Below are 16,160 nucleotides of genomic sequence, written 5' to 3'. Positions count from 1 at the left end.
GACCGCTTAGAATGTGCATGATGTTTTTGGAACTGGCTGTCCTCTTTAGGCTCGGTAGAGCATGAGGAAAGGAGGTGGAAGAATGGGATGTGGAGAAAGAGTAAGGGCAAGTGCTTGCTCAGGGGATGCCCAATGGAACAGCGGAGGGCAGGGCTGGTCAGAGGAAAGACACAGGCATCAGAGAATATTTAAAGCACTGAACAGATTGACCTTGGGTACTACTTGCATCAAAGACCATTTGTAGCTCTGCTTGCATTTCTGTCTGTTTGTAAACCTGTCTGTCTACAGTATCTGCCATCATGTTGGCACAAGCCATCCTGAAGACCTCGCTGGTGCTGTGGCTAGTACAGAACACCATACAAGGAGGTAAGATATATCTTCTTAAGTACTTAAGAATTCACAGTAAAATTGCGTTAGGATATGGGAAATTGGTATGATATTTGAACAAATATTATTATCACTGATTAATTGTTAAAAGATTAATAGGAGAATAAGTTTGATCTCATTTTTTATTTGGTGTAATCATGACTATTTGCTGAAAATAAAAATAAAATGTTGCTTCTGGTTAAACCACTATAGATATGTAGATTGATCAGGTGATTGACACAAAAACTGGAAAGATGCTGATAACACCATAAGAATTATGAGAGGGGGGCTCATCAATCCAAATATGGATGGTTGCAAGTTTTTATGATGAGGCTTATGTAACCGGAACGCTCCGCACCGCTCTCAGCGGGCCTCGAACCGGATCGGTCCGGCATGGGAGTCGGGCGCTCTAGCAAGGAGGCTAAAGACCGCAGTTTCTAGCGTCTGTCGCTAGAGAGTCCTTGAGGTCGGGAAGGTTTGGTTTACATACTGCACAGCTCTACACTAGCTTGCCTCCATTACACTTATTCAAATGATTTGAAAGTTTTAGTACGATTTGCTTCCGCGCCAGCGATATTAGGTTTAGGGGTGGGGTTAGGGGAGGGGCATCAGTTATGCTTTTTTTGATAAATGTATGTTAAATATGATTCACATTGTACAAATTTATACAAATCAGGCACCTTGTTAAATAGTCACGAATTCCTGTGAGATCACACTCTTAAAAATAAAGGTGCTTCACAATGCCAGTTTTTTTTAACAAGGATGTGCAGTCATTTGGTTATAAATTAACATATGCTAGGTTGATTCAACCCATGGTAGGGGCACGTTTGAACATTTTTCAACAATGCACTGTATGCTTTAAAAAAAATAGTTGTTCTAATGTTTTTTTTTAAATTTGCAGTCTTTTTCTGTAATTTGATGGGTTTGACTGTATTAATATAATAGACAGGTAAAAAAACAGTCTGGGGCGCCAGAAATATACCGTGAAAATAACCGTCTTTCCTCTAAAAGAATGTTTCCCCTGTATTTCTTGTAAATTTATCTGTAATTTGACCGTTTTTCAAAAAATATGCGAAAAATCTGTTAATAAAAAGTTGCATTTCATTTAATCTCCGCCATTCTTTCGTTAAAACAATGCATCCTCCTAAAATAATACTACTTAAAAAACTAATAAATGTTGTATCGACTGGCATTCTACTGGTGTGAAGGTATAGGTGTACTGTGTTTTCATGCAGCAGTCACAAATCATAGAATGTCAGGTTTAAAGAAAACCTTAGCAATAAAAGACACATGACGACTTCATGTTACATTTCTGACAGCTTCGATAAATGGAGAAAAAGCACCTCTGGATGGGATTCAATGTTTGACACATCTGGATCTAATCCAACCTTCGTTTCCCTGACTGCAGCTTTAACACTCGTATTTCATGTCTGAAGATCAAACACTGCAGCCTGACGATGGCAGCGTTGGTCAAAATTTGTCGACCTTCTGTCAGTGGTGACTTTTATGAGCCGCACACAGTCCATCTATTTTGTCCCACCGTGTTTAAAAATCAATAGAGGCCTGTTTCCTAATATGCTGAGACAGCGGCAGATGCGATGAGATCCACATTGTTAATCGCTTATTACTTCAGCTGTCACAGGCTCTCTTTATAGGCTGGATTCTAGGAATTCAAACAGGAAGGCTTCAGGAGAAGGCAAGAAAGAAGTCAAGCATTGTATGCACACGTTTGAGGTTTTTATCAGGAAATGCCAGCCTAAGCCAAAATCTACTTGACAAGCCAGTGTTAAAATTTTTTTTTGCTGTCTATCTTTGCTTTAGGACTTTCATTTACCCAGTAAATTACTGAAATGTGCTTTTTTGGTAGTGTGGTATTTTTATTTATTCTTCCGATTGATTCTACTGAATAATTGTTATGGTACATGCATTAAAAACATGGTATTATCATGGTAAATGGTAATTATTTTTCTTTTGTGCTTTATGATTGTGTTTCCTTTGTTTTTAAACAGGAGTTAGACCACAGACTGGAGCCTTGGGAAGGTTGGGGCAAAGTCGAGGTATATTACATATGATCATCCTTATTAATCCAGCCTTTTACCCAGTGGCGAAGCTTCTCTTCAATATGTGCAAATATGAAATCTCAAATTGGAAAAACTCCAAAATGTATTTCAAATAGCTTAGCTAATAGCTTAGTTTAGGATGTTTAGGACATATTAATATATTTAGCTCAAGCAAAATTTTCCAAAGTAGTGTTGCTAGACTATCATAATATACCAAAGCCTTATCTGCTTTGGTGTGTGTCACCCATTGAAGCTGTGCTTCAGCTGTGAAGCTTTGACCTTCCCACTTGATCTTGTTGTGGGTGAGAAGCCATATGGTGACGTCCTTATCTGTACATCGCTATGTGGTAAATCTGCACATACTTGTAGATGTACTCAATCTGTTTCCATATACATGTACAGTACTTTTTCTTACTTTTTTCATTATTTTTGTGTTTCCATGTTTAGCGGCTGGTATTCTTGGAGCCCGTGCATACGGGGTGGGCAAGCCAGGAAAGACAGCTGGTAATTCAACAATATTCAGACTCTGCTTCAGTTAAAATTAGTAACAAAGGTTTGGTAAAAACGGGTGACAAAAGCATCTTCATTGTGTGTCTTTGCCACCAGTACATGCTATACAGTATAACAGCTTTTTTATTTTTATTATAATGTACACTCTAAAAAATATTAATGTCGCTTAGTAAATATCACTAAATAAACAGTTATATTAACACAATGGGACATATAAGAAATATATAAAAAATCCAACAGTTAATTTCTCTTAAATTTACATGTCATTTAATTTTATTTTATGAAAAAAAGTATTTATTTACAAATTATATTTTTAATGTACCCTTAATATTTTGGTGAATTCTAATAGAAATATTTGAGTTACTCACATTTACTTAGTTTTACTTAGTACCTTACTTACATTTACACAATATAAACAGTATATTTCATTGATGCCACAGCTTTAAAATTTACGCATTAGTGTAAATTGTTTGACATAAAATTACCGTTACATTTTTTTAAGTGTAGCCTAAATAATTTTTATAGCCATATAGATGATGACAACTATTTTCATTTTTTACTCAAGCAGCTGGCCGTTATCTTGGAGGTGAGTTAACGTATTCTGATTTGTGTTATTGGTAAAAAATGCATGTGAGCATGGATACATGTACTATTTTATCATGTGCATTTTGTTGCATTTGTAATTGTATTGTGTCTTTCAGTGGGAGACTACAGACCCACTGGGATTACAGGAGGACTGAAACAAGGATATGGAGCACTCGGTTATGGAGGTAAAACAAATGCAGATGAATAACTTATTGGCGATCAATTTTTCTTTAATGGATTTCGATACACTCTGTTGGTGCTAGCAGGCAACTTTGGAACTGGTCTTGGAGCAAGCCATGCGGGAGCAGGACAGGGATTTGGAAGAGGGTATGGCCTGGGCAATGGGCTGGGAGCTGCATTGGGTTATCAAGGTGGAAGAGGTGAATATCTTCATTCAGCAAATACTTTTTTTATTGAAAAAGGTATTCAATTTATGCTTTGTTTTTTCAGGATATACCGGTAATGGCTATGGAGCCCCACTAGGTGAGTGCATGTGCCATAACAAACAATGTAACGTTAATATGTCTGAATCGATAGACATTATGACACATTCCAGTGTAATACCACCTCTATCCTTTAAGCTGACGGTTGTGTACCAGACTGAATTTGATCTCACCAATCAAAACCTGACCTTGTGCTATGATTAAAATATTTTACATGTAGTGATATATGCTCTCCATTAGCCATGATTAGGTGTCAGCTTAAACAGGCCGTTATTTCCTCCTGTAACCTTCAAATCTCTGTTGTTGTTGCCAGGTTATGGTGTAGGAGGATACCATGGCGCTGGACGCGGTATGTCCCTTACTCATACTTGTGTGCATATACTCGGTTCTGACCATTTCGATGATCAGAAATTAAAAAATATATATTATGCAATAAATTATATTAGGTAATAAATAAATATATGAAAAAGTATTAAATGTGTCATGAACTGGCCTTTTTTATTTTAATATACTGTTGCATGATGGCTACTTATGACGTTCACATGGTTTTTAGATTAAAAAACATTAAAATCAATAAGTAATAGGCTATTTTCTCCTCTGGTTTCGAGGTCGGCACAAGAAACGCTTGGTTTTTATTGAAGACTTGTAAGTAAACGCCCACTGCTATGATTGGATAACATTGTGCCATGTGATGTACATTTCTGTGTCTGTTTGACAAGCTACATGCTTAGTTGGAGCATTCTGTAAACTTAGTTAGACAAGAGTGTGTAGTATGTGTTAATGGCGAAAGTGGCTAAAGTCATACGCGAACCAGTGGGCGGGGCTAGAGAGGTAGTCCTTGATATTCTTCTGTGGAGGCGGTGTTCAACCCATGACGTTACTGATAGGTACATGGTTGGGCCTGGTGTCAATAAAAGTTGTCATTTCAGTAACAAGGACGACTTCAGTTCTGACACTTACAGGATGTTCGTTTGAATACGATTTATATAACAAAAGCTCAGGTTAAAATTGATTTCTTAATTCATGACACCTTTAGGTAAAGAAATCTACAGATCTCCCTTAAGAAGAATAACAGTGTTTAACATTTAATTTAGTCTGTGTCATTTTTTATATGCTCAGTAAATAGTATAAAACGGGTATTAAAGTAATGTATTAAAATGTATTTAATAGTATTAAACTTTTTATGTTCTTGACTGAAGTACTTGTGTATGCCACATGTGGGCGCTGCAGGAGGGTGTGCGCGAGTGATGCGCGGGGTCGGTGTTTTTCCAACCCGCGGGTCCCGCTTTTATGAAGTTATTTAGCCCGCTCCGCACCACTGTTAGGACTGTCTTTTTTTTTTACAAACCGACCTCGCACCCACGACCGTTAAATAGATATACTAGGCATTGTAATTTAAATGAAAACAGGCTTTATTTCAGCCTAAAACTGCTTGGAAACAGACATTATGTTACATCGCCCTGTCATTGGCAACTACATACGCGTATGAACCCTAGAAACTTGCACTTCACGTATAGCCGATACTGGTGTTACCTGCTCCTACTATATTTCCCAAAAATTAGATTAATCAGCTTGAAATTATTTTCTCTTAATGATGTGATTCCCGACCTTAATTTCTCCCGCACCTCATCGTCCATCTTCACTTTTATTTCTCCGTTTTTGTTTTGTTGTTGGCGGCGGGTGCTGCTTGGCGCTCTCGTGACGTATTCTGTTTGGGGACAACACGCAAGTTACGTTGTTACGTAGGCCCAAATATTAAATATAGGCTATAGGGAATTGCACGTAACATACAAGTTTATTATTTTTGTTTTTAATGACCCGCCATAACAAATAAAGTGACCATTTCTTAACTTGCCCCTTGTTAAGAGACGACCCGCGCTTCACTACTGTGCGCCCACAGGCCAACCTTCCCATTTACAGCATTACTTTGGTCTGCACTAAATTTGAGACTTACATTGTTTTACCACGATCTTACATGCCAAGCCTCCTAAAGCAAATATGGTATTAAGTGGTCACATTTTTTTTTACCATAAAGCAGTTTTCATGCTTCAAATAATAAGTGTAACAGAACAAAAGTGCTCATTCTCCTCCATATCGAGTGTTTTCAAGACTATCATTAACAAAAAGATTTGTGATCTTCAGGATACGGTGCACCAGCTGGAACGCCCACAGGGCAAAGGCCTAAACCATCAAAACTTGGTAAACTGTCCAAAAACTCATTCTTCCATTTCTTTCAGTTTAAATTTCAGGGAAGATTTACCAGCAATCATTCAAAAAGCTCTAGAAAAAAACACTTTTTGGTTAAATCAGATTGAGCTGCAAGCGATTGACGTGGAAGCTGCGCCTGCAGGTCTCAACCTCCTAGAGAGACTCTTTATAATGTGCTTTCCGTGACAAAGGAACAGTTTGAGTGGCAGATAAGGACTTTTCCTCAACTAATGTGTAAATTTAGATTCATTGCTAGTCAAAGCTAAATTTCTGGTGTTTAAATTGCTAGATGTTGAACATGCAATATGTTTTTTTTATGTTTCTCACTATTTTAATATTTGTTTCCAGTTGGTGTGTCTAAATTTACTGGTGTTGGTCCCAGAGTAGGTCAATCCATGTCACAGACAGAAAGGGGCAAGGGTAAACCTGCATGTGTGCACACTGTGTGGCTTTCATATGTGTCTTTTATGGCCTTTTTAAATGTTTGTTTACAACATTTAAGCTGTTTACAATGCATGATGCACTGATCCCCTCCATAGGAAAACAAGCAATCATGTAGAAAGAAGCACAAATAGCTTCTTAAGCTGCATTGTTATATTGCTACATATGCCTGTGCCAAAATATGTATTGCAAGGCTTTCGCAAAGTGGTCTAGTGTTATGAGAAGTATTATCCTTGTAAATGCTACCTAGTATTGTGGAGTTTCGGATGTAGTCACGGAGGAGTCATGGCTGGACAGGGTGTTGAAACCTTCATCCTAGAATTTGATTAGATTGATTCCATGTGGAAGAAGCACATTGTAACTCTAGTTGCGGTTCATAGGTTATTCATCAGGACCGGGAGTGGCCAATGGAATGAGGGCTCAGTTTAAGGGTAAACTGCACCTTCAGTCTGCACCTAGTCCATGATGTGTAGGCTAAGCCATCAGAAGAAGATGTGATTATTGTAGAATGAGCTATAAAACCTTCATTGTATCTGTTAAGCTGAAATTGTGTTCTCTAGCAGCAGCATTTAGTTACAAGAGATGTTTTGGGAGAAGGAACCATGTAGGATACGTGATAGAAACTATCAGCACTTTAAGTGTTGAGATGAACTGTTATTGATATAATACAGGAGCAGTCTTTCAAAATTGAAAAGTCACCAAACCAACCAGAATTGTTTAACTTTCAAAGTTGAATCTTATAGGTTTATGGCAAATGACACTAGATGGTGTTTTTCCAGTCTTACGTCAATACAGTAATCAATCCATCCCTAAAATGAATTGAAGATATGGCATTTAAATAGGAGTGTTCAGTCATAATGGACTTGACAAATGGACCACCACTTCTCATGGGCTCATTGGAGTTGGGTCAATCTTGAGGTGCCCTTCTCTACCACACCTGTTTCTTTTACTTTTCATTTTTGTTTGTAGAACTGATGCCTCAAAATCTGGTCGTTGAGGCTGTTCTGTTTCCTTTTCTCCTCGCTCTTAAAAATAAAGGTGCTGCATGATGCCATAGAATAAAAGATGGTTCAAAAATGGCGTCGGAAGAACCTTTTATAGCACATTATTTATAAGAGTGTTGTTGTGCTTCACCCGAACTTTGTTATCTAAACCGATGTATGTCCACATGCATGCTGAAATATTTTCTCCCGAAGGCCACAAGTATGGAATTATACTGTGAAATACTTGCATGATCATTCTGTCCTACAGGCCTCCGACCATCATGTCGTTCTGTACCGGGAAGGCTTTCTGTTATCATATATAATTGGGCTATGTTTTACAATTGATGTGCTTTTTTTTCACAGGGTACGGCCATGGTGCAGCTGGCTATCTTGGAACTGGTCTTCCTGATGGATATGGAGCAGGTGTGTAGACATTTTTAGTATTTAGAAGTAAACCAGTACGAAAAATGAACTATAGTATAGTCTGTGTATAGTATAGTTTACTTTAATAACAGTTATGTTATTGCTGAAGCAGGTCTTGCCGCAGGTGGATATCCACAGGGAGTGCGAGGAGGAAAGCAGATTGGTAATGTGTTTTTTCTTAGAGATGCACACTTTTTAGTCATATTGGTGATGCTGGGGCCTGCTGTCACAAGGGTTTAATGTTACAATTTCTGTTCACCAAAAATTACTTTTATTTTGTAAACTTCGCTGTTTTAAGGATTATTTTGTTTTTCCTGATTTTCCAGTGGGGTTTTGCTTATTTATATTTGAGACAGTTTAACCTTTATCCCCTGACTGTTTCTTCCTGTATTTAATTTGTTCTGATCTCTGTTTGTACTGAAGTGACACCTTTTGTAATTGGTGCAACATTGTGGTGCATTAAACAATCGGTCCAAGTGTGGTCAGTTCTGCTTATACAGCACGAAGTCAAGATGAGCTTTAGAAGCAGAGCTCCTCTAAGGCATCTTAGGTGTCTGATATCAGGTTGCAAACTTGTGCACGATGCACCTTAAATTTCACACTGTTTGTTTTTCTTTTCTCTGAAATGTTTTGGTTGCTAAGTGGTAGACCTTAACTGAAAATACCCAAGGCACTTCCTGTGTTACTTTTACACATCATCAGCTTGAAAAAAAAAACGTTGAAGACGTTTTTTGTTTTTCGATAGAACTATATATAAATAATATATATAATATAACACTATTCTCTTCTCAACAGGCTATGGTAATGGATTTGGCAGTGAAATGTATGGTGCTGCAGATGGATACGGGGCAGGTGAGTCAGACCGGGTTGTTACATGATGACAATGAGTGACTATTATCATTATATCGAATACATGTTTATGAATTTACCATTGTAAGCTTAAGCGACATTTTACTAGATACCTTCTTTCAAGAAAGATATTCATATACATCTAGAGTGAGGTGGTGATAAATATAAATAATTTTTAGGTTGGATGTAATCTAGTTAAGTACAATAGCCTGGCCACTAGGGGGAGCAGCTCTGTTTTCCCTTATGCAAAGATAATTTGAACAAGACTGCAATTTGCAGCTCCCGAAAATGCTAATGGTAGGCCATGCGTTTTTGCATACCTTAACTAAAGACAACATCATCTGCATGATCTGTCAAATTACAGCCTTCGCTCTTGCAGGTCTCGGAGCAGCCGGTCTCGGACATGCTGGCCTTGGAGCTGCTGGTCTTGGGGCAGCAGGCTTTGGAGGTCAAGGTCTGTTGGCAAACGGTGGTTTGGGTGCTGATGCCAAGTCTAGGAAGTATGGTAAGAATGTCGAAAGGTCTGCTGTAAGCAAAGACAGTTCCCTGTTTATGGCCCATTCTTGCCAACCTGTATGATCATTGATGCTTGAGCTTGTTTCCCTAGCTACATCTGTCCTTTATATGACTTTACTCCTCCTCCTGTGTGGTTGTGATCGAGCAATACCTCTGATTTGTCTAAAGGGGCAGGTGAGGTACTTGGGGCTGCGGGATCTTTGCCCTATGGAGGCCAGCCTGTGGTTTCAGCTGGGCTTGGGCCTCAAGGCAAGACTGGTAACTATGGTGGAACTACATTCGGAGAAATTCCAACCCTCGGGCCTGACACTGGCCTGGGTTCGTGCAGTGCACATGTTTGTTATTCAAATGCAGCATGCAAATTTCGCTTTTCTGGCTTTCCTGATGCTTTGCCTGAGGATTTGACTTGTGAACGTGTACATCTCTTACCTGTAATGAAGAAAAAAGAGAATTAAGTGATTGAACATGAACATGACTCAATGAGTTTAAACATTCAAGCAACACATGCATTGTTCGTCTTTTAGGTGGGGCAGGAGCACTGGATACTTTAGTAGGTAAATGCAGAAAAATAAAGTGACGTCTCGATAAACATATTTGTAATATCGCACACTATTTATTAAAAGTCTCAAATTCTGATATTGCTCTATTTATCACACAGCTGGAGGTGGTGTAGGTCAGCTTCCTTACCGTGCACCTGTCATTGCAGCTGGGCTTGATGGTAAGTCAATGAGATAAACATAACGCTACTAGGATGTCTCGAGTCAGTCAGTCTAATTTAGATGTACAGTATCCATAGTTGCCTATATGGTATCCCACGATCATTGTGTGCTTTTTGGTGCTTTGTTAAAGATTCTAAAGGAGAGGTTTCAAATTGTGCACGGAAATAAGAATCATTGTCATTGAAATGCAATTGAATCATTTGTTCTAGATCATTAGACATACTTTGGAAGTTTGCCAAAAGTTTCACCCAAAGAGAGAGAGAGACAGAATTGACTTATCGCTAAGCCCCTCCCCTCAAATGCAGATGAGCCAATGGCAGCTGAGTATCAACCGGAACTTTAGGTTTCAGCGCCATAGAGAAGCATGATAAAATACGAAGCTCTCATCGATTTTATGGTGTTTATGCCACAAAAATGGTAAAATGATGTGCTGATTCTAGGTCTCACGAGAGGATGGGGAATGTAGTTTATTTTATTCCATTTGCTAAACCTTAATAAGACAGGGTAAAATGTGTGTACAGTTATCTGGTTCAACCCCAATCCCAAAGAAAACGGTTGTCATACTCATGTGCTCAAGCAGAACGTTAATGTCATCATGTGCTTCAGCAAGGTATCACTGTCTAAAAATTGTAAAGTTAGTGTGTCCATGCTGTTCTCACAGGTGAAAAAATGAAAGTCTTCATGTTGGTGCCCCTCCTTATTAAACTGGTTAAATGTCAATTATATTACTCTTACCCTGCTGTACATGAATAGTGTTGTCATATGGATCATGATGACCGGCTTCTCCCACATGCATTATGATCTGTAATCCCTCGCTTCAATATTAATCTTGTTATCTACCATATTTATTCTAAAATCTTTTATATTTCCCTCCATAATATATTTAAGTCTCAATAGAATGCTCCCCAACGTTGGAGCAAAATGTGTGAAAAAACTCTTGGGACGAGGCTTTCACACTGACAGCTCTCATTGTAAGGCATTAGCGAACTCGTTGTGTTTGTCTGAGCTAGCGACAGTATCTAAGGGGACGGGGCTTAGCGATAGGTCAATAAGAGATCATAATGGATTTCCTGATTTTGAGATATCTGTACATGTGTATGTTTATACCCAACAGGTGATGCTGGCTACCCGTATGGTGCTGAACAACTCAGTTTGGGTGCTGATGTTGCAAAGACTGCCGCCAAGTTTGGTGAGAATACACGTCACCAAGCACTTCATCACTAATACATTAGTAGCTAGTAGACATTTATGACTAATACACTCAAGCAATAAAATATAAATATCTTTGACAAATTTCCTAACAGGAGGTGCTGGAGGTTATGGAGCTGCGGCAGGTTATGGAGCTGCGCTAAGTACCGGAAGCCAGGGTGCCTATGCTGGTGAGTACTGAAGCAACTCCAATTACACAAGCTGGCAGATTCTGACATCTCTAATGTGTGTTTAACTTAACATTGTGTTTCATTTTCCTTCTACAGGACAGAAGGATGGTAGCAAGTCAACCCTTAGTGGTGTATATGGGAATGGGTACAGAGGTAGATGAAAGAGTGGGCCCATTTTGTTTTACTCTAATGCGATTGGCAGATGTGTATGGCAGTACATTCAAGCTCTTTGTTTTCTCAGTTGTATGTTTCTTTGGAATCTTCCACAAATGTGTTACAAGGACAAGCATTTCTAAATCAGCATTAAGATTCTCCTGTTCATTTAACTTTGTCTTCTCATCCACCTCTTCTCTGTTTCTCCAGGTTGATTCCTGAGGGCAGACTGTTATCATCTGCAGTGTTTTTTTGCTCCTCACCATTGTGCAGTTTGTGACATAGTGTTTTAAGGCATGTTATTTTAGCTTTACCAATGCCCATTTATGCGGGCATGTGTGTTTTGTGTTTGTATGTGTGGTGTTTAGAATTGTGGTCCTATCGCATTTGTGTCTGTTACCCTAAAGTCTTTATTGTTAATGTGTCTTGTGTTGAGTTTTTGTCCCATCTGCCTCTGTATCTAACTAAAACGTGCTAAGCATTTCACTGGCTGTTATGTTAATTCTTATGAAACACTAAATCTTCCACCTTCGTGTCCATAGTGTTTGTTTGTGAAAGACAACATAAGGTATATGAATGCCAACAACTGCCAACTTCTGCTAATGGGGTTCAAGCCTGCACTATTTCAGAATACAGACTAATGAAAATACCCACAACTCAAAACCTATGTTTTGATCTTATTGTGTCAAAGGTATTACATAACGTCTCAAGGCAAGGGAGTAAGAAAAATGACGGAAAATAAAAAAAAAACTGGTTCAATACAATGAGCTCACACATTTTGTTCTCACTTATCATCCGTTTACAGGAAAACCACATATCATGCATCCTGTTTCACACCACAGAGGCTCCAGTTAAGAAAAACCTAATCAGAGTATTTTTGTTACATAAACAGCAAAGTCTTGAACAAGAAAGAAGTGTGTATTTAGAATTTTTAATGATGAAGTGCTACAAAGTTGATTTGGAGTACATGAAATGTTTTGCATACATGTACTGTACCTGACAAATGAATTAAAATACCATAGTAGTAATTATTTATGCTACTTGCAATAAAAAGACAATTAAAGCAATATAATATTGATAACATTTGCAAAAAATAACAGAAATAAATACTGAACGTAGCCTCCAACGTTGAGTAATGTTAAAGACTGATATTAAATAGGATATTAGAAAAGTGATAAATACACAAAGAAACAGATTATATCTCCAATACCTGTTGTATTATTAGATCCCACCCAACGCCAAAACTGGACTACAGAATGGTTTTATAACCGTAAATTGACTTCTGATTGAAATAAAGCTTATCCAGAAGCACTCCTTTCTCCATCAGCATTTCTGCTGGCACAGGCCTTGCATTTCGAGACACATAAACCTTCTCTAGGTGAAAGTTCATGGGAGAACCAACATACTTCGAACAATAAGGTCCAGACAGACTCGGTGCACACGTCACTTCTATTTTGTAGTACAGCTGGCCATGATTCAAACTGCAGAAATTTTCAATCAGACCTTGTTTTATAGATACTTCACATGTTCCCAGCAAGTCATCATCCCATTTACTATCTTCATCCCACACCTCCAGTCTCAGTTTGTCATTCTCCGACAGTACAACATCACCCAGATCGAAGGTCCTCTCCCAGTTGGGTGAGTTGTTATCCCAGATCACATTGGTACGTCCAACCAGAATATTTTGTTTGTCAAACACTTTTACATATCCGTCAGTCGCTGTGGTATGGTCACCCCACAGGCCCTGCGCCTTCACAATAGTGACCTGTGCCCGAGCAAGTCCACGCTGAGAAGGACAACAGCTGGGTGTAATCCCAGGATTGTTGTGACACGTGCAGACACAGGGATCATTGAGATTGGATTTAATGCCGGTCTTGCAAGATTGAGAGCAGTTCCTCAAAAGAGATTTTTCTAGGATATAGTCATGGATGGCTTGGCGCAAGTGTTTGCGCACTGGATGTTTAGTTGAGATCAACTCGTGCAGGGGCTCCAGAGAATAAGAGATCACATCAGGGTTTAATGGGAGAGTAGCGAGCCATTCTTTGTAGGCTGTTGGGTCTTTGCTTCCTGAGAAAAGAAGCTCAGGGTCTGTTGTATGACCACCAGTGACCTCAGTGAGTCTTAAATAAAAAAAACACAAGGTCATTTAAGATGTTAGGGCAAGGAACGAAGAATTAACCGTGATTTAAACGCACCGGTCTTGAAAACGGTTAGAGAAACTCCGTTTGCTCTCTGTTTTCTCCTTATCATCATTACAATGTTTACTTTCTGCTTTCATGTCGGCTTTGCCAAGAATATTGACACTTGCCTCTACATCTAAACATATCTTCACTTCGTCCACACTTAAGCCTTGAAGAGCGGTCTCACACTGTTTGATGCTGGTCACCGAGTGCACACTTCCACCAAGAGTTACCTGATAAAAGTGAGAAAAAGAGTTCATGTGTCAGTCTTTGTTAAAACATTTTAGGCCTTTATATATTTGGCAGTTTTCAACTTTGTTTATTTAATGTACATTTTATACATTTATACGTTCAGGATCTATGACATTGTTAGCACAGTTGCTGAAGTAGCTGAGCCATTTAAAAAAGCGATTTCAACCAACACATTTAATGGGATCCTCTACACAAAAATTAAACATTAGTGTCATCATTTACTCCCCCTCAAGTTGTTCAAAATCTGTATACATTTCTTTCTTCTAATGAACAAAAAATATATATCTTGAAAAACTGCAACTGACATTTCTGGGATGTCAAAAATAGGAAACATTATTGTACCTATTGTTGAACAAAAAATGTGATATTTTTAAGAATTTAGGAAAGCAAATCCTTTCTGGAGCACCTTTGACAACCATTATAATTTGTTCTACTATGGTAGTAAATGATGTTCCAGAGATATCAGTTGCTAACATTTTTTTTCAAATATCTTTCTATTTGTACAACAAGAAATTATACAGATTTGGAACAACTTGGGCGGAGAAATTCATGACAGAATTTTCATTTTTGGGTGGAGTATCCTTTTAATGTAAAGGGTATAAAAACTGCAATTACCTTAGTGATATAATGGGTTCCATAGGTGTTAATGAACTTGTAGAAGCGCTGTTTGAAATCTATATTGTACATCTTGGGAAGTTCCTTTATAGAGCGCTTAAACTCAGGATGGAGAACAGGCTTATTAGAGACCCTGTAGCTATAGATATAGAGAAAAAAAACACCCATTTTAAACATTTTTAGACATTAGATATTTTCGTATATGTAGATGCAGAATAATGACTAATTTTCTTTTAACAAAGAATTTAATAATCAACAATGAAATGAATCAGCGAATAGTGTTCTACCTGTAAAATGCACACGATATACTCTGACTGGCAAAACTAAACTTGTCTTTCTTGGTCTTCTCCATAGAGTACTCTGCAAGCTTGGAGTTAGTTCCAGCCATAATGAACGAGCCTTGATTTTGACGGATGTCTATCCCCAAGTTCACAGCCCAGTTGTTCTCAATAGACGAGCTGCTGGAGCTGACCAGCTCTTCACTGGACTCATAGAGAGAACTTGAGATTTTCATGCTGCACTTCTGACTGGACCTCCAGTCCACCACAGATATAGGAAGCTTTTGTTTTTCCCCATCCATGTAGGGATTCTTGCAAATCATGCACGATTTATCTTTTTGACTCCAGGTGTACGTGTTGATTACGAAGGCTCCTTTGCGTTGCATCTTGGTCACATCATATCCTTCTCCGGCCAGGTTTGACCCAGGGGCAAAATTTGCTTCTGCACATTCTTTTGGTTTACCTTTAGAGCATGACTGTACATTGGGCAGCAAAAGGTAAATGACAAGCCCTATCAACATGACTGAAATTGGTGTTGTAAGGTGTATAGATGCTCTTCTTTCCTATGAAAGAACATGACATTTTTTTTTATATTGTTATAAAATTAGGTTATGTAAGCATATGTTCATGCATTATTTCAGCTTAAAGTGATAGGCTAGTTCACCTCAAAATGTTTATCTGTCATCATTTACTTACCCTTTTGTCATATGAAACCTCTATGACTTTTGTCTATTTAAAATATTTAAAGATATTTTGAAGAGTATTGGTAACCGAACAGCGATGGTACCCATTCACTTCTATTTTATGGACACAAAAGTAATCCAAGTGAATTGGCCACGATGGCTGTTTGGTTACATCACAGACAACAATCTTTAAAAAGGCATAGCTAACATTACAGACACTACACATAATGTATCCGTAAATAAAACATATACAGTATGTTCTTTTAGAGATGATGTAAAATTATTTTCATACCTTGAGCTACTTTGTGTTCTGACGGGCGGTTGTAAGCAAACCTTGTGAGAGGGCTATTTGTAAGAAATAAACGTAAGCAAGTGGGTGGGCTTTACCGTTACCTTCTACGCATGACAAAACATGCACATGGGGTTGGTAAGTGGGGGCTTGGTTTCCAGTTCAGAAGAATAATGTGGTCTTGAATAGCCACTGCCGTGCTGAAAATGCTCGGTGGTGAGACGGGTG

The 16,160-nt window shown here is 38.4% G+C and overlaps 2 protein-coding genes across 10 annotated transcripts; one reads left to right on the top strand and one right to left on the bottom strand.

Annotated features, from left to right (window-relative positions):
* The first annotated feature begins 228 nt into the window (after positions 1-228).
* Positions 229-12,118, top strand: LOC130426510 (uncharacterized). Of its 9 annotated transcripts, none has more exons than XM_056753331.1 (21): positions 229-366; positions 2,376-2,423; positions 2,874-2,930; positions 3,505-3,522; positions 3,638-3,706; positions 3,788-3,901; positions 3,972-4,004; positions 4,278-4,313; positions 6,107-6,163; positions 6,521-6,592; positions 7,960-8,019; positions 8,129-8,182; positions 8,815-8,871; positions 9,248-9,373; positions 9,553-9,702; positions 9,909-9,938; positions 10,043-10,102; positions 11,218-11,292; positions 11,408-11,482; positions 11,579-11,635; positions 11,846-12,118. In XM_056753331.1, exons 1-21 carry the CDS (start codon positions 300-302, stop codon positions 11,848-11,850), a joined length of 1,320 nt encoding a protein of 439 aa, XP_056609309.1. In that variant the 5' UTR covers positions 229-299; the 3' UTR covers positions 11,851-12,118. The 9 variants fall into 9 exon arrangements, with proteins under 9 accessions (XP_056609309.1, XP_056609308.1, XP_056609307.1 ...); XM_056753330.1 differs by having other exon boundaries at positions 3,785-3,901; XM_056753329.1 differs by having other exon boundaries at positions 3,502-3,522.
* Positions 12,119-12,558: 440 nt separating this feature from the next.
* Positions 12,559-16,006, bottom strand: prf1.1 (perforin 1.1). The gene is made up of 5 exons (XM_056753147.1): positions 15,936-16,006; positions 14,970-15,523; positions 14,683-14,821; positions 13,831-14,048; positions 12,559-13,755 (listed from the first exon to the last, which is right to left on the bottom strand). Exons 2-5 carry the CDS (start codon positions 15,479-15,481, stop codon positions 12,885-12,887), a joined length of 1,740 nt encoding a protein of 579 aa, XP_056609125.1. The 5' UTR covers positions 15,482-15,523; positions 15,936-16,006; the 3' UTR covers positions 12,559-12,884.
* Between the last annotated feature and the right edge of the window lie 154 nt (positions 16,007-16,160).

This window comes from Triplophysa dalaica, chromosome 7, assembly GCF_015846415.1.
Source record: "Triplophysa dalaica isolate WHDGS20190420 chromosome 7, ASM1584641v1, whole genome shotgun sequence".
Taxonomy (NCBI): Eukaryota; Metazoa; Chordata; class Actinopteri; order Cypriniformes; family Nemacheilidae; genus Triplophysa; species Triplophysa dalaica.
This window is presented reverse-complemented; position numbering and strand designations above follow the sequence as displayed.